Raw genomic sequence first — 19,109 nt, 5'->3', positions numbered from 1 at the left:
GCCCTCCGCTTCCAGTTGCGATCAGAGCAGTGCGTTGGAGCAAGCCCTTCTGGGTCTTTTTTGTTGTTTTCGTTTCAAAAATGTAAAGTTGTTTTTGTTTGTTTGAGAGGTTTCGGCTTTTTGGGGCGGGGGTGGAATGTGTAGGCTGGAAACAACAACAAATAACCAAGGTACTCGGTGGCCAACGTGATGTGAACTCTGCCAAGCATTTTAATTCCTGTGTTTGTTTTGCATGCCGCTTTTCAACGTGAGAGCGGCAGAGCCTACTTCCTGCTCAAGACTGACCATGCCAAAGGCCTCCTCAGATATGTGCAGGGCCATCACAGCATTCTTTTCAAAGTGAAGGGCAGGAAGGTCATGTGAATCCAGCCCCGGGACTGATGGGAAACACACCGGTCACTACAAATGCTTGTCGTTTAATGAAATGAAAGCACAGGCCCAAGGAGTGTGTGCCTCCAAAGCAGCAGGGGTCAGATTATTTCATGAACAATGTAGTCTGACACATCCTGACTGTGGCAACACAGCCGGCTTAATGCTCTGCAGATGCTGAAGGATGGTGGGTACCACACTGGCAGCCCCGTCCTTCATACATCACCGTAGGCAATCCACACGCAATGACATCATGCCGCAGAGCGGCGAACAGGGCTTGGGTATTCCCTTGCCAATAAAGAGATTCTTTTTCTTAATCCGTTTCTTGCTGAAAGTGTACCTGATTCATTCCAGATGTCCTGAGGTTTAATGACTCAGGAAACTGCTCTCTTTAAAGGGAGGCCTACGCTTGGTCTCCTGTTGCTGTCGTGATGAGGTTGTGAAGTCCCGTGTTGGCTTCAGAGCTTTTCGATGGAAGCGCCCCCTCCCTCAAGGCTACGGATTTCGATGCTGGTTCCTTCCATTCAGAAGAATGAGACTTTGGCTTCCTCAGTGGGGAGATCTTGACTTTATTTTTGATATACGGTAAACTTCCTTCCCCCTAATTCTGGTGCAGTTTTGCTGCATAAGAGAGCAAGCAGCTGCAGATGCAGATCTGTAGTTGTTGTTTACGGTTGCCTGGGCGAAAAATTCCAACAAAGGCCGCTTTCTGGTAGATCAATGAATCATTTCATTGGTAATGTATTGTTTAAATGCCTTTTTTAAAAAAGCTGCCAGGTTTTGACTGGATTAATTCCTATTGATGGAATAGAATTCAAGCTGTTCCAGGTGGGCTGCTTCTGGGGAGGGGGGGGTGTTACCTGAATGCCCATGTAATAAATCCTTTAGGAAGAGCATTTGGAATGGAGAAGTCTTGAGGGAGGCTTAATTTATCCCCCAATTACCACAATTGGGCCCAGTGTATTTGAGAGACCGCCTCCCTGCCTATACGCCCAGAAGAGTCTTACGCTCCACCACCTCCAACTGGCTGCGGATCCCTGGCCCCAGAGAAGCATGTCGGACCTCAACAAGGGCCAGAGCCTTCTCGGTCCTGGCCCCCACCTGGTGGAACGAGCTTCCTAAGGAGATCAGAGCCCTGCCCAAACTTCCACAGTTCCGCAGGGCCTGCAAGAGGGAGCTCTTCCACCAGGCATTCACTTGAGGCTGACTGATGTAGAGCAGCTGCTGAACCCCCAGACTAAAAGAATCAACCCATGAAAGAACCAACCCCCAATGTTACTGTTAATTGTTATTTATAATGTGGTTTATGTTACATACTGTTTAGGAAAGTTTATGTTACATTCTGTTGGTACTATACATTGTTCCATGTAATTTGTGTTATTTAATGTCCAATGTAAACCGCCCAGAGCTGCAAAGAAATGGGCGGTATAAAAATATAAATAAATAAACAAACAAATAAATAAATAAATAAATAAATAAAAACTCTGCTCCAGATCCTTCCAGCTCACCTTTGCTCTGCTTTACATACATGTTTTGTCCCTTATTAGATCTTTCTCCATTCTGGCCCCCATCTGGCCCCCATCTGGTAGGACGAGCTCCCAGTGGAGATCAGGGCCCTGATGGAACCTTAACAGTTCCACAGGGCCTGCCAGGCATTTGGTTGAGGTTGACCCGGACCATTGCTTCCAATTGGCCCTCACCCCCCCCCCCCACTCCTATTATAACTGCCACTAGTCTGCCTGGTGCACTGGGTCCCCGTGGGAGTTGAGCTGAGGCTCCTTTGCAGTTCATGTTATTACTGTTATCATGTTGCTGTTGTCACATGTGTTCCTCATGTTATATGTATCTGTTTCCTGTTCCCTGTAAACCACCCCGAGCCTTCGGGGGAGGGCGGTATATAAATATAAATAAATAAAAATAAATAAACAAACCAATGGCTGTCTTCTGCATGACTTGAAGTTTCTGAACTGTCTTTCAGAATGGCTTCTTGTAGCCAATCTTGAAGTTACAGGAGCATGAATAGACTTCTGACAAAGCACATCTTTAACCCGCTCCTAGCGGAGCGGATTAAATAATTCGGTAAGGTCCCCGAGGGTGGGCCCTTTCCGTGATGAGGAAGGGTGCCGATAGGCTGTTCGCCTCGCCGCCACTGTAACCTGCTCCCCAGCCAGAGCCGCCCCTGCCCCAGCACGACCCGCCAGACTCGCGAGCCCCGCTAGTGCCCGCTGCATTCAGACTGCAGCGGGCTTATTTACTAGTAGGAACCCATATTTCGTGTCATGCATTGAGTTATCCGCAGTTGGCTTATTAGCACAGAGTGCACATTCATTGCTTCCTTGAAACCTGCCTATTCACGGCAATTATCTGCAACATGTAATATTCTGGTTTTGTGATGGAAATGGGAAATAGCAAATATTTGTGGTATTGTAGTAACTCAGCCAGTCCAACAAGTTTCTGTCAATGTAGAATTAGTATTATGAGTTAGTATTGGGAGAAGGGAGAGGTTTTTGCATTTTTTTTCTGCCGTTCTTCTCTTTTATATCATGTTCATCAGACTGTGACATTTTTATGTCCAGGGTTTTAACGGGGTTTTATTCAAATTGATGTAACCCGCCATGAGCCACTAGGAATGGCGGGCAATAAATCAAAGTATAACAACAACAACAACAACAACAACAACAACAATATACATGTGGATGGGAAAGTAAAGTTCCCAAGAGTATCTATTTTTATTAGATGTGTATCCCAATCTTTATCCAGAAAACTCAGGACACTGCTCATGCAGGGGTAGCAAACACTGGCAGGGGCTCATGGGAATTGTAGTCCATGGACATTTGGAGGGCCGCAGTTTGACTACCCCTGGCTCATGCAGTTATCCCATTTCCTCCATGAATTCATTTCCGCGAGAGAGAACTCCAGCAAGTGGTAAATGTTGATACAGTAGGATTTCTTTGTTTGCAAAATGTTCTTAAGTAATAATTTTGGCTTTGCCACATAGTGACAAATTAGGAGGGGAGCCAGGTACATCTTTTCCTCCCTCTCTTCTCCTTGTAATTGGAGAGTTATAGTTTTGGCTCAGATTTCAACAATATGCTATCGAGTTGTTTTTCTTTTTGCTGTTCATTAAGGAAAACTTAGCACGAGTAGTAAGCTTTTACGAATGTTTTTGTTTCTGTTTGCAGTGTGGACGATAAAGCTCCCTATTTGGCTTTGGGAGCCGTGAAGAACATTTCACTTAACATCTCTGTCTCCAACCTTGGAGATGACGCTTATGATACCAACGTGTCCTTCAACTTCTCCAGGGAGCTCTTCTTCATCAAGATGTGGCAAAAGGTCGGTCTCCAGATGGGGAAAAGGTCTTTTTATTAACCCGAGATTATTCAGTGAAACGTTTGCCACTCTTCTTTTTCTGAGGATGCCAATCAGGGAGTTTAATTCTCCTGTTTATAAGCTTAAAGAAAAGCTTCCCTATATTTCTGGAAGCTCTATGTATTTCTCTTTTTTTATACTTGCATACATTGGGAGGGGGGGAGAAGAGGGAGGTTTAAAAAGTTTTTCCCAGGTGCTTGTAGCTTTTTCTTTTTTTATTTCAAAAAATGTTAACGGTGTAGTCAAACTGAAGATGGGGAGAATACAGACAAGTGTCTCAGAGCTTCTTCCTACCCTTACATGCTCAGAAAGTTTGATCTCCACATCCTAACTGATCACAGTCAACATGGCAGCAGCAGGCATGGTGGTGATTTGTGCAAATTGTTGCCTTTTACCACATCTCTCGGGGAGTGTACCAAAATTTACAAGAGGAGATATTTTGCCACTTGCAGATCTCCTTGGAGGTCCCTCTGCATGGCCAAAGGAGATCTGTTCTTCAGCATGTGGTCAAATGTATCATCATCATCATCACCACCACCACCACCACCATATTATTATTATTATTATTATTATTATTATTATTATTATTATTATTATTATTATTATTATTATTATTATTATTATTTCCCTCCACTCCCAGAACTAGCTCGTGGTAGGTTACAATTATCCTTAACTAAAACCCCAATAAAACCCCCCCATTCAAACATACAGGACATAAAAACAAGACATTTAAGTCTTGTACACTTTGTCTACACCAGAAGGTGCTAAGTAAATCCACAGACCAACCAAACCTGTGAACTGGGCAATTCCTTGTATGGAGAGCAGCAATGTGTATGATTGCAGCGGGGATTTAGGCTGATTGCATTTGTGATCATGAAGCATTAAGGGAAGATTCAGGGCATTAGAAAACGAGAGGAGAGGAGTTCTTTCTGGTACAAGTAGATTGAGCTTATTCATGCTTTAAAAACTGCACATATTAAAAAGAAAAACCCTTCCCAGAAGCAATGGAGCAAATTGTTATTGCTCTTTCATAAGAGGTAAGGTGATCTGGAAGGTTTTTAGAGCCTGGTTAGATGCAGTGCTAGCCCTGAGACTGGTTAGCAATAGGCATGTGCCAACCCCCCCCCCCCCCCCCCCCCCGAAGCTTTCCCTGTCTTGGATTCGTCTGGCCATTAAAGTCAATGGGAAATTTTCCCTTTCTATCTATTCCAAGGGTGAGGGAAAGCGATTCTCTGTTCCTGTCTCGTAATAGGAAACAATGGATGTCAGGTGGGGGCACCCTTTTGGATCCCCCGGTCCAATCTTTTTTTAAACTCAGGGATTCTTTTAAAGAACAGCAACACTGCAAATCTGGTGCCTCTACCTCCAGACCACAGAATAGATGAAATAGATGGAAAGGGAACATTTTTGTTCCCTTTAAACTGCCCAATCTCTGAATTCTGCCCACATTGTGGTTTGGCAGTTTGGCCAAGGCTGATTCGGGTCGTTTAACTTCAGGGGACAGTTAATTTGGTCCGGATTTGCCCCAGAATCAACATACATATGGGTACTTTTTAGACAATCTGAACCAAATTACTCATGCCTCGTTAGCAATGCTAGTTCTTCTTGGTTGAGAGGATCCCTCGTGGAAGTTACCAGTGCAGAAAAGAGTGAGGCACTTGCCTTAATGTCATAACTGGGAAGGAAAGAAGCACTGCTAGCTGGCAAGCTATTATCTTTAGTTATCTCGCACAGCTAATTTCCCCTCTTCAACTGTTAGGGAAGAATCTCTGAGCTAACTATGCCCAGCTGGCCAGCAGAACCTCTCAGTGTGATATCAAAGCAAGGTCCTTTTCTTGTGCGATACTGTGCTAGGCTTTTATGCCAGAACGTTTAATATATTTGTGATGGCCTAAATTACGTATTTTGTTTGTTTGTGTGAGCATATCAGCAGTATGATCAGAATGGTCTGCCTGGATATTAAAAATAGCAGTGTCACCGCTGGCCTTGCGTAAAATGCTTCCTTGTTGTTAAAAAAAAATGTTGCAGAGAAACTTTTAATAACTGATCATTTCATGAGTGCGACCCAAGTAGAGTCATATTTTTCCATGTTGTCACCTGAAACGCATTCTTAGCAGAGGAAAACCTCAGAATAGGGACCACCCTGGCTGCCAGGTACCTAATCTCCCTTGCATAGCCCTTTGCATATACAGTAACTCGCCATGTGCTTTGGTTTGTTAGTTTTTCCCCCATGCGCCTACTAAGCAGCGCTTAGCAGATTAAATGTAATATGCTTTCATCCGCTTATTACACCTATTCCAAAAGTGAGGACAATGACTGGCTCTTTGTTTCCAATGGCTTATGTAAACTCCTGAAAAGATGTATTAGGTGAATAGACACACAATGTCTAATATTACGGTTGAAAGGAAAAATTATGCCCCGTGCTCAGTAATTACTAGAGAAGCGTTTACTTCATGCAAGTGTTATTGTTGCTGCTGGCTCTCATTTCCTTTAGACTCTGAAATTTCATGACCCGTGCTAATGGCATTTCTTGGCAAGCCCCCGCCTCTTTGCCGGGGTGAGAAAGGGCACATTGACTGATATTTAAAAGACTGCATTTATTGAGCTGTTTCATTTTTCTTCACTCTGTAAGCAGACATCAGAAGCACCATGGCTGCAGGCTCTAAATGTGCTTTCCATCGTGTTGAAGGCCAGCCTATTAAACGTCGTCTTTAGGAAGACAATGATGTGTGTGGTAGGCATCCAAGGCTGGGCAGTTGATTTGTCAACGCTGTGTCCTTTGCTGAATTGTATAGGCCATCACGCTTGGGTTGCAGTGTTTTTGGCAGGAATTCCCAACTCCTAGTACAGTTCTGTTTCCATTTTTCCCAGTTGGTCATCATATGCTGAATATTTCACATGGCTGGTTTCCTGGGGGTGTCCCAGGGACCAAGAGATCTGCCATGCGTAGGACTCACCCTGGTTGTGTGCTCCAGCAAATCGATTCGCAGAGACTACATCCATATGGCACTTATCTAAAGTTAGGGAGAACCATACCCAAACATTGGACAGAAGCGCCTTCTCACGCCTTGCTTCTCCCCACTCACTCCATACCTACAAACTGTGACTCCGTGAATGCAGGAGGATCAGTGTTTCTCCCCTTTCCCCCACACTGATTGGGATTTTGAATCTTAAAATTTTGGTTAGTGTCTGTCTCTTTGTGGGGAAGACTCAAATATGTGGTCACCCTTATACATCTGTGGTGACCAGAGTCTGTAACCACTTCCATACAACAAGGAAGGAGAAAGGAATGAGTTAGCTGAGCCTGGATGCCATTCAGTCATTTGTTTAATTGATTGATTGATTGATTTCTTACCCGCAGCTATTGACAAGCTGCCTTGTGGCAGGTTACAACAGTGAAACCCCCACAATAAAACAGGCTAATTCCAACATTAAAACCACTCTAAGCCAGCAGTGAACTAAAAAAACCCACCCCCACCCGCTCAACGACCACCCACCCAGTGCCTCAGGGGTATAGGGGAACCCTGCTGATCCAGCCAAAAATGATCTTCATTGCTCTGGCCTCTGTATTTTGTACCAGGAGCAATTTCTGGGTTAAGGAGAAGGGAAGGCCTGCATAGAGTGAGTTACAGAAGTCAATCCTGGAGGTGGCCGCCACATGGATCACTGTGATAACTCTTCCTCCATTGCAACCCTCTGTGTCTGGTTCTGAAAGAAGGAGATCAGCCACTGAAGTGCTTTCACATGGATCCCAGCCCCAGCTAGGCGGTGGGCTAAGAGCTCATGGTTCCCAGCCCCAGCTAGGCGGTGGGCTCTCACATAAAACATGGCTGACAGGTCTAACATTACGAGAATAGCTGAACTGCCCCTATCCAGAGATCATCTGTCAGGCCAACTAAGACTGTCTCCATCCTGTGGCCAGGACAGAAGCCTGACTGGCATGGACTGAGCATTGAAGCTTCCTCCAAGAATGCCAGGAGCTGATCCGCAGAGGCCCTTTCAACCACCTTACTCAAAAACTCAAGATGCAAGACTGGGTGGTAGTTGGCAGGGTCCTGTGGATCAAGCAATGATTTCTTTAGCAAATTGGCAAGGAAGCCACTGTCCTGAATCAATAGATTTGCCAAATAGCCTGAAATTCTAGTAATATTGGGGATCCTCATTTTTTTGTCATGCATGATTTTATATGCCTCTTTGTCATCCTGTGTTAGTTGTCCTAACTAAAAAGGTCTGAATGCCTTTACCTCTCAATGATAAGAGATTTTTATAGTTCTATGTTCCTCAGTATACTTTCTGTAGGTCATTAACAGCAGTTAACTTTTAATGACTTGTTTCTTTCTTTTTTGTTCCTCATAAAGAACAGGAGGCAATGAAAGGCTTTGTGCATGTGTGTGTGTTTTGTAACAAGACCTAAAAGCTTTATCAGGTTTTACTACAAAGGATCTATAGTTTTCAAACCAGAGAGACTTTTTCTTGCTGGCGGTTTCAGATGATGCCGAGAGATAAATGGCATCCTGAACCAAAACCCCAACAGGATGGTAATCATATATTTTTGGAATTTCGACTTACTCACTTACATACCGTATATCAAATTAGTCATCAGAGCAGGAACTCATGGTAATTGCTCCCTTTCGTCTAGTTGTTCAGCCTTTGATAATTGCCCTTTGATAATTCCCCCCCCCCCACCCCCGGTCCATTTAGCATCTTCATGTTTTCTTTAACAATATGTTGGGTTTTTTTACAAAAGAAATTCCCAGTGGTGATTTGCGTATGTGAAGATAAGTAGGAGCCAGCATGGCGTAGTGTTCAGAGTATCAAGTTAGGAGACCTGGGTTTGTGCCATGAGTTCTGTACAAATTACAGCAGCAAGTCTTTTGGGTGCTGTTTGTAGGATTGGCAAAACTCCCAACACTGGAAGGAGTTGAGAGGAATGCAGAGCCCAAATGGATCAATCAACATTCATCCTGATCAAACCCAAGAATGTGAACTTTTGAAGGGCCATCATTGGCTGTCCCAAATGAAGTGAATAATTTGCTTCTTAGGAAATCCCATGAAAAAAGAGGTCCAGTTTGAGCAAATAGTACTGAGACCGTATTTTTGTTCATACGTCTCAAGTACCATCTGTTTTTAGGAATCAATAGCTAACTCTCAGCTGATCTCTCTGTCATCCCTGTCCTTGCTATACTTCCAAATGGGTCATTTGGTGTTGTTGCTGTTGTTAGGTGCGAAGTCGTGTCCGACAATGATCCTCCAACCCTTCTTGTCTTTTATCATTCCTTGGAGTCCATTTAGGTTTGCACCGACTGCTTCAGTGACTCCATCCAGCCACCTCATTCTCTGTCATCCCCTTCTTCTTTTGCCCTCAATCGCTCCCAGCATTAGGCTCTTCTCCAGGGAGTCCTTCCTTCTCACGAGGTGGCCAAAGTATTTGAGTTTCATCTTCAGGATCTGGCCTTCTAAGGCCATTCTAAGGTTATTTGGTAGGTGGCTGTTAAGTGGGAGGAGAAAAGAAAAAAAGCTTTGGTTGCATGTTTTCTTCAGTTCCTTTTGAGCCATTCCTTAAGGAATGTGGAACACAACTGGGGACAAAGTTCCTTTGCCACTCAACCATTATCATGGGAGAGAGGGTGGGCAATACCCAGCCTTTTAACATGAGGATAGTTGTCTTACTGCAGGTGAAGAAGCCTCAGCCGGTGCTCCTGGTCATGTCAGATATTGGAAAACCCACACACATCAAAATTCTCCCAACTATACCATAGTTAAAAATACTCCAGCCATAAGGCTGCTTTTAAAATTACCACCCCGAGCTTCAGCGATTTTGGGATCTTGTTTTAGATACCATCTTTCAGATGGTTTCTGTTTGCCTAACAGGCATGATACTAAATACATTTGAAAACCATCAAGTTAATTAGTTACAGGGCAGGATTTTTCTGTTAGATGCTGCAGTTCCATTGTGCGCAATGAAATTGTGCTGAGTTATTAAAAAGCTGTCCAAGAGAGCTAACCCAACGTATACCGTATTTACTCAAAAGGAAGGCAACCCCCCCACCAAAAATATAAACCAAGATTTTAATCAATTGAAACAACTGTAACATGTATGCAAAGCAAAGGTGGTCTCATTTTTTGGTGGCATACCTGGAACTAAAGCTTTTGTGCAGTTTACAGTGACAATAGACTGTAACAGTTAGTTGTGGGATAGTTTGATAATTTTAGGATTATATTCTTAGATGTTCCCTACGCTCCAAACAGTGAGACGTTACAGGAGCAACACTTGCCTGAGTTGGTTTCATCTAGAGGAGAGAAGTGTTCTGTAATATTTACAAATGTACAGGTAGAGCACAGGTGAATGCAAAAGAGGTATTCCTGCAGGGGAGATGATCTGCCACAGCACACCAGGTTGCCATTCAGAGATCCTGCACTCTTCAGCCAGCTCACTGCTCTGTCAGCTTCTCACTGTTTCTTGCCACCATGCTTTCTCAACCAGGGTTTTGTGAAATCCTGCGGTTTCCTGACAATACTTAATGGGTATTAATGAGAGTTAATTAAAAGTTTGTATAATTTTAAGATTTGTTAAACATTTACCATATAGGGTCATGTCAACCACCCCCTCCCTCCCAAACTGGCCAATGATGGGCCTGGAGGGGGGCAGAAGGGGAGGGGCCCCAGGTGGACATGTACACAGCTATGCTCAAACAAGGTCTGCCTCAAATGTGGAGACAGTCTGCAAGGCTGGGACTAGGGTTGCAAGCTCTAGCCGCTTTGGTGAGCATCGCAGCCCGAGGCGGCCAGTGCTGTGGCACTAAGGGGAGGGCTGCCAGTGCCCCTCCCCTCCGCAGTGGCCGAAGTACGCCGGAGCACGTAACCCTAGCTGGGACTTAGCAAGAAGTCTGGGAACCAGTTTCTTTTTGGCAGCCACTCCAGTTGATTGTTGGGTGGTCAGGTTGCCTGTGTTTGGAACCCAGTAACTTTGGCTGTCAAACACCTTCAGCCCAGAATTTGCAGCCTCTTTAGTATAAACCAAACTATTGGGATATAAATAAAAAAGCATGTTTTACATTTCAGAGTAAATAGCGGCAATGGGAGAGAAAGTAACATACAGGAATGTATAAGATTCCACCCTCCTCACAGTGGTAGCACGACCAGTGGGTGTGACACAAAAAGTAAAGTGAAAAAGTTTGAAAAGCAAAACCGACAATACCGCTCCCATCGCTTTCCCACATGACAACCTTGTATATTAACCAGATTTGTTTTAGTAGCACTATGAATGGGTGTCATCCTTGCGCAGGGGCCATGCTAATCTTCTCTGTATCCTTCCAATTTTAGTATATGTGCTGCCGAAGCGAGCACAGGAGCACAATGAATGTGATCCTGAAAACTGCCCCCTTTCCCGTGTTTATGGCCGCAAAATCATACAAGGTCAAATGGTTGGGATTTAAATTCAGAAAGATCTCACACACACACAAATAAAACAAATTCTGGCTACTTTTGTTTAAGAAAGCAAAACAAAACCCAGCCCCGCTTCCAAAATTGGTTCAATAGTACTGGCGATTTGTTTCATACAATGTCACTTCTGTAAAGAGGTTTCTCTCTGGTCTTTTGCTGTATTTGAGACATATTAGTTTTGGCTCTTAAGAAATGAAGTTTCTTTTGCTTGGCAGCAGGACACAGTTGCCTTTTTAAAACTTGACCCTATATCTCACTGGCGAATGAATGGAGCTGTGTGAGTGTGAGGGTGTTTATGGAACAAGAGCTTTTGAATTTGTTAATCGAAACCACAATATGAATAAACCCCGAGTATAATGTTCTACGATCAGAGTCAAAATTGGAGGTCGTAACATCGATAATCTCCGCTATGCAGACAATACAACACTCCTTGCAGAATCGGAGCGTGATCTGAAGAAAGTGAAAAGATGGGACTATACTTAAATATCAAAAAGACCAAGATCATGGCAACTGCTGGCAGTAGCACCAAAGTCACGATTGACAATGAGAACACCGAATGTATTGATGATTTCATCTTTCTATCAGCCTTAATACAAAGTGCCAGCTAGTCAACACCATTGTCTTCCCCATGACAAGCTATGGATGCAAAAGCTGGACCCTGAAGAAAGAAGACAGGAGGAGAATAGATGCTTTCGAATTATTGTTTTGGAGACGAATGCTGCAAATCCCACGGACAGCCAAAGTCACCAACAAGATTATTTTAGAGAGGAGCAAATCAACTATGTCATTAGAAGGCAAGATATTATGGCTAAATCTGACTTACTTTGGACACATCCTGCGATCAAACTCGCTAGAACAATCATTAATGCTCGGCATGGTCAGTGGCAAAAGGAAACATGGTCGCCAAAGGATCTGCTGCTCAACACAATCAAAGCCAACACGGATGACCTGGACCAACTAATAGAAGCAGTTAGAGACAGGGGCGCATGACGAAAACTTTTCTATAGAATCGCTGAGGGTCGGACATAACTGAACGGATGACATCATCATCATAATATTCCCACCCACTGCCCCCATGTCCAGTGTATGGAACAGAACAAATGTCTTCCTGGCCATCACTCTTTTCTGTTGTTCTAATTGTACCTAATTGTTAACACAAGAGCAGACAATCCTGATGATTCAATGAGCTTGCCATTTTCTTTGCTTTCTGCACTGATCTGGACTTTTTTACTTTGGCACTGATCTGGACTCATGTGAGTTGCCTGTAACTGGCGACAGAGCTCTCAGGAAAGCTTTGAGATGATCTGTCCGCGTCACAGTCGGATCAGACTGTAGTACAGATCACGCCGTGAGCCAACACATAGCCACTGTAAACTCGTATCTGGAGTTGCAACTGTCTTGCCATGTCAGCAAAAGCTCTCAGTCACGATCTGTATCTGATGCAGATACTCTGAAGTAAATATTAGATCAGGGTCCCCCAACATGATTATGGCAACATGGTACCTGTGGTAGGGATGCCAGCCTCCATCTGGGACCTGATCATTTCCCAGTATTACAGCTCATCTCCAGACTGCAGAGATCAGTTTCCTTAGGGAAAATGGATTATTTGGAGGGTGGACCCTGGCACTGTAGGAAAAGGGCAACCTACAATCTGGGTTTGGGGGTTTGATTTAGTTCCAGCCAGGTACAAAACTGCAGAATAAGCAGCCCGCTCTGGTGCATTTGTAATTTGTCACTGAGGACTTTACATCCACAGTAACATCAGAGTCCATTAGTACCTTTAAGACCAACAAAGATTTATTCAAGATGTCAGCTTTTGAGTGCAAACACTCTTCCTCAGACTATGAACTGACCATCGTGACAGTGGGAATATATAAGCCAGAGACATCTTCTACCTGCTGGACCACAAGTGTTGGCTCCCAAATGCAGTGACAGAACTTATATGGGACAAAGAAAAATTTTTGCCTTGAAACTACATGGGGTTGCCATAAGTTGACCGTGACTCAATGGGACTTTACACATAAAAGGGGGTGGAAGAGAATTTTACCTTAGCCTCCAGGTCTTAATCACTCTGCGAAATCTCTCATTGCTAATTAACGGCCTCCCCACAAGTCTGTGCTTTTATTCCTTCCTTGAACACGGCTTGATAACTGAGTAATAAAGCCAGTCTTTTGAAAAAGAAAACAACATAGTGTGAGTCATTATTCTTAATGCAACCATATTTTTCATAGCTTAGTCTCCTTTAAAAAGAATGAAGGCCAAAAAAGATTTTAAAAGTCAGAGAAAATAAAAATGAGTCCAAAAAGAGATCCCTGCCAGGACCTGGTTAAATGCCATTAAAGCTAGAGGATTCTTCTATCATAAGAACCTTGCAAGTAGAGGAAACAGACTTTTCCTTTTTTGGTAGAAAATGAGCAAACTGGCCTTTGTGCTGATGATAATCTTGCATCAGCACATCCCAGAGTGCACACAAATGGAAATCCAGAAGTAACTCCACCCCTGAGCTAAAATCGCAGTGCAGTATAACAAACAGCGATGGAAAGAACCCAGAAAAGCTAAGGGAGGCTGGGCCTGAATAAGTGCACAGACATTTAGCTGCTCATCCCAAGCAATGATTCAAAACTTTGCCTTTGCAAAGGCTGCTCTGCAAATTTTACAAGAATCTGTGGATTTTATTTATGTTTGTTTAAAAAGAAAAAGAAAAAATTCCCAGAACTTCTTGTTTCCAGACAGGCCTGGATGTTCAGCCTCTATTTGCAGCATTTCTCCATGTGCTGTTTCTACCCCCATTGCAGAACAAGAACGATGCACGAAAGGAAAATTTATAGGATCGTCTTGTTCTGCAGTGGGAGTGGAAGTAGCACATGGAGAAATGCTGAAAAGACAAGTTGGATATAAGGAACATCCGGCCCTGTCTGGAAACAAGAAGGAAACATGAAAGGAAAACTGACTTGAATTCTTGTAGTTCTTCCTCCCCGTGCAAATACATTTTTGTGTTTTCTTTTTGTCACTTGGAATTTCAAGGATCTGATACTGTCTCAGATAATGTGTGCAGATAACAAATTAAGAGTATGGTCCATAGAGCACAGTTTACGGTATCCATTTAAAGGTTTATATTTACTGCCCCGGGGTTTTTCTCCACTTTTAACCTAAACTACTGCAAAATCCAAGAGCCTCTTGTGGCGCAGAGTGGTAAGGCAGCCGTCTGAAAGCTTTGCCCATGAGGCTGGGAGTTCAATCCCAGCAGCCGGCTCAAGGTTGACTCAGCCTTCCATCCTTCCGAGGTTGGTAAAATGAGTACCCAGCTTGCTGGGGGGTAAACGGTAATGACCGGGAAAGGCACTGGCAAACCACCCCGTATTGAGTCTGCCATGAAAACGCTGGAGGGCGTCACCCCAAGGGTCAGACATGACTCGGTGCTTGCACAGGGGATACCTTTACCTTTACCTTACTGCAAAATCCATTGGCAAAATTCTTTCCTTTCCATTAGAAAATCTTGAACAGCATCTTTCAGAAAACAACACACGTGCTTGTTATAGGCTTGCCAGCCTCTAAAAGATCTCCCAGATTGACAAGTGATCCTAAGACTGCAGAAATCGCCAGAGATTCCTGGTGTGATTTTGAAATTTTATTTTTCTCTCAGCATCTCTTGGATCAGTAGCAGGCAAAAGGAGCTTGGGCATGAGGAGTTAGCCACTCCTAGTGGGAACCTGGCCACTCAAGTTCTTCAGGACATTGTGTGTCTGTGCACGTGTATGTTTGAATGGCAGTTGTGCTGCATTATGGGTTTTGTAGTTCTCAGACTTAAAATGTTAGTTCTCAATGAATCATTCCTATCTTACTGATATAAAGAGGGTAAAGATTATTTGGCATGGGAAATTAAAATATTTGTAAAATACAGCCATTTGGGTTTTTTAGATTATTTAAATATCACCCAAATTATGCAAATAGTTTGGTGTGGGAGAAAAATAGCCACACAAACCTTTGCATTAATATTTTGTAATGACATAATCACAACGGAACCCAAATTTGGAATTTTGCACATTTGATAAAGTCTGAACACCTTATATCGCAGGGTTTTCAGAATTGTGTGTGTGTTGTGTGCATGTGTATATTTATGCACACACACAATATACATATAATGTGTATGTGTGTATATATATAATAATTATTAAAATATTTATACTCTGCCTTTCCACTTGGCTCAGCCCTTGACCCACCTCCTTTATTTAATATAACATTGCAAATTTTGCATAGCTCTTTATTTGTGGGCCACGGAGCACATTTTGGACTGTTTGTAATGATTGAGAATGTTATTCAGAGCTTGACATGAGATATCCGAAAGCTTGTACCAGAGAAAGTTGCGTCCATTCAGAATAGTGCTAAGTGATGATACTGGTCCTTCATCCAATTCTGTCTAACACTGTGCTTGGTATTAATATCCCATTTTCAATTCTGTGCCTCAGTTTCTTTTTTCTATGTGGCTGAGCAAACTCTGTCCTATTTTGGACACTGGATTATTTTCTCGTGTGCTAACTCTTATCCGTACAGTTTCAAACTTAGAGGAGACTAGTTGGAGGGAAGACATCCAAAATATTTTTTTTCTTGGTTCCTTGAGTGGGAGACATCATGTGTAGATCAACACTTGTGATCTCATGCTCCAAAAATAGCTTGGTTGGCTGGGGGGGGGGGGCAGGGGGCAGAACTGTTGCAATTAATTTTACTGAATTCTTCCTCGGAAAGAGCAGGGAATTACGGGATGTAAAACCAAAGGTTGCTGGATTGGGGTGTGTGATGTGCCTTCAACACTTACTAATGAGATCATGGAAGAGAGAAGGAAACCAGCATCTAGTGCCAAGACAAACATTTGTTCCTTCTTTTATTCCCATCCCCTTCCCAGAACAAATGCTGAGACACTTGCACTAATATGCTTCCAAACAGTGTCTCTGACCTGGGGGATAGCATGTCTATTCACATCGGCATGGTAACTAAGGAGTGTCACTGGAGTTGGTAGCTCTGATCTGCAGTTCCTCCCAAATGCTAATACACATTCTGTGACACTGAGGACATTTCTGCACCCTGCCCCATCTAGTGTAATGGCCACTGAATGGGCTAGTGTTAACCCCCCCGCCCCCGGTCTGACCTTTGTTTTACACACAGCTGTTTTCTTGCTAGTCTTCAGCACTTCTTGCTCTCCGTACTGGCTTCTGGTTTTGGAAGAGAGAAGAGCAAGGTGCCTCTTTCGTTTAGCAATTCATCCTTCCTTGCTCTGTCAATCAAGGTGGAGAACCAATGAAATGTCGTGACGTTAATGGGGCTCCGTCCTCACCTTTTCCTTAATTTTTTTAAAATTTAAAGATACACATACAAACACATATTTGCTTCTTCATAGCTGCACAGGGCTCTTCAAGCCCTGTGAATGCTAGCAGTCGTGAATGCACTTACACATTTGTACATGTGTCCATGGTCAAAAAAATTTTTTTTTCATGACGGTTAAAGCACAGGACATTTGGAGGGGAATGTTTTCAATCACTATGAAACAACTCTTTATTTTTCAGTGAGATCGCCCGAAAAAGGTGTGTGCTCGCTTCTTCGTTACTCCAGGCATTTCACCATTTTTTAAAAAATAAGGCAGTCCTGTCTCCCGGAACTAGGGAAGGAGGCGGGACCGAAGGTGGGATGAATCGGAGGCTCAGTAGTGCTACAGAAACAATGCATGTTTCTTTGGTGGTTGTTCTGCTGCTTGCTCGCAGCAGGCAACTGCTTTTTTTGGGGGAATCTACTTTTTGGCATTCCCCAGTTCCTGCTACAAACAGAATGATGTAGCAGGAGTTCAGTGAGGAGTTGGTGGATTGTGTATGATGTCATGCAAAATTTAAAGAAAAAAATGTTAACCAAAGGTTTACCAAATGTTCTAATGCTCCTTTAGAGCTGTGCAGAAATCCCCTGAATTTAAATATCAGTGGGTGATTACATTTGTAGTTCTCCCCTGGTGGCAAGAGTTGTTGTATAACCAGACTGCTTCTATATAAAACATCTAAGCCGCCATCCAAATTGCCACCAAAATTCGGCCAAAATTAGAAACAAATAAGAAACAATAATCTGTACAACCTCTGCTGCCAGTTGGTCCGAGGCAAGTCTGGACTGGGGCGAAAAGGGCAGAACCCACACATGAGGAGCCTTTATAGGCACCTTGAATCCCGCCTACCTCCATGGACACTGTGATTCCTTGCCACGCATTATTGTAGAAAGATGTGCAGTTGACAGACCACCCTCTTTTTTTTAAGGATTTTGTTCTGACCCTTCTCAGGTGTTGAGTCCCTCTTGTGAATTGAGTGAATTGAGTGGTGGCTGTCAGGCAGAAGTTTATTTGCATTGATGAAATGTTCACTTAGTCCGGAATGGATGAAACAAACCATGGGAAGAGCCACAGAATAAAGGAATTAATGCATGCGCCCCACAGTCCTTCGGGTATATGGCCAAAGTCAGTGAGCCGGAGTTTCATGAATTTGCCTTCCAGTGATATAGGAGGCTTTATCCATTCTAGTATTCCCTTGTTTGTGACTTTTGCTGTCCATGGAATCTGCAGAATGGTATGATGCCATGGAGCCTACCTTCCAAAGTGGGCATTTTATTTAGGTGAACCGATCTTTGTGAGTTGAGATCAGTTGTGGTCCCGGGAAATCTCCAGCCAGCACCTGCAGGTTGGCAACACATCTCCACTGCCTGAGAGTCTCTTGGAAATCTGCTCTGAGTATTGTTCTGTTGGCCCCCCGTGTTCTCTGGAGCAGGATACTGGGACATCCTCTTAAATTATACTCAACAAAACTGCTGTTGAAATTCACATCTGCTAATGTCATGCCAAATTTTGTACTTCATCACTTCTTCCAATTGAAACAAAGTCCTTTAAATGAATTTTTCCATTGTGTGTTTTGATTTTATTCTATTGCAATTTGTCTATTTTTAAAGAAACATACACCAAGATCAAATGGATTTTTAATTGGTATACAGGTCAGTCCTTTGCTGAGTTACTTGAGTTTAAGGCCATTGAAATCAGTGAGTTTGGTAACTTAGCAACAGGATGTAATTTAGTTACCATGACTTAGCCCTTTTCCCCCCTTGAAGAACGGCAGGCAGTATATGTGTCCATAACCTATAGCAGCAAATGTTTTTTTCAGATACAATTCTGAAGTATTATTTCAATTTAAATGGGGCCAGCATTCTGTTAAGGTGACAGTAGCCATGTTAAATAACTAAAAATGCTAAACTTCAAGCCATGTAAAGATTTTTAAAAATTAGATGTGAGGAAATGTGGGTGTTTAGGATAAAAGAAAATCAATCATCGTACCACGATATATCTGGAAGAAAAAAAAACACAGTAGCCTGGTTGTTAATCAGTCTGCTTGGTTGGCTTTGGCTAAATTATGCAGAAGAATGTTCTAAAATCGAGTATCAGCAGAGATGTGAGGTCTGTTGTACAAACGAGAAACTCTAAAATCATTTTCCTATTCAGAGTGAATATCAGATCCTTTCGATCCACTCCGAGATGATTAGTCCGAGAGGGGCAGTACAAAAAAACTGAAACATAAATGAATTAAAAAAAAAATCACACACACAGCATAGAACTTTCCTTCCCACCAGTGAGGGCAGGCAAGCAGATAGAGAAATGGCACATTAGAACAGGAACATGTAAGCACCAAAAGATAGGGAGATACCTCTGTTCTTATCAAGACCATACACAAAATGGTGGCATCTGTCTCTATTTAATCGGACAGTGGTTATAGCTGCTGTCCTTTATTAAAGACCAACTCATTTTGTTCTTCACCAGACTTCAAAAGGGAGAAGTAGTCTTAATACTTCATGCTTTCTGAATTGCACCTTGCATCTCCCTTCGAACAGAGTACTGCAACTCAGATATAATCACGTAA

The 19,109-nt window shown here is 43.1% G+C and overlaps 1 protein-coding gene and 1 non-coding gene across 2 annotated transcripts in view; one reads left to right on the top strand and one right to left on the bottom strand.

Moving 5' to 3' along the window:
- The window catches only part of ITGA9 (integrin subunit alpha 9), a 237,380-nt gene that overhangs the window by 149,332 nt on the left and 68,939 nt on the right, over nucleotides 1-19,109 (top strand). The window contains exon 18 of the mRNA XM_077302684.1: nucleotides 3,552-3,702. Within this exon, the coding sequence (XP_077158799.1) occupies nucleotides 3,552-3,702 (151 nt within the window). The remainder of the gene's footprint in view (nucleotides 1-3,551; nucleotides 3,703-19,109) is intronic.
- LOC143821173 (U6 spliceosomal RNA) lies at nucleotides 10,978-11,085 on the bottom strand. The gene has a single exon (XR_013225715.1). It is a non-coding gene; the product is annotated as a U6 spliceosomal RNA (small nuclear RNA).

This window comes from Paroedura picta, chromosome 11, assembly GCF_049243985.1.
Source record: "Paroedura picta isolate Pp20150507F chromosome 11, Ppicta_v3.0, whole genome shotgun sequence".
NCBI lineage: Eukaryota > Metazoa > Chordata > Lepidosauria > Squamata > Gekkonidae > Paroedura > Paroedura picta.
The sequence above is the reverse complement of the archived record's forward strand: the minus strand, read 5'-3'. Positions and strand labels throughout refer to the sequence as shown.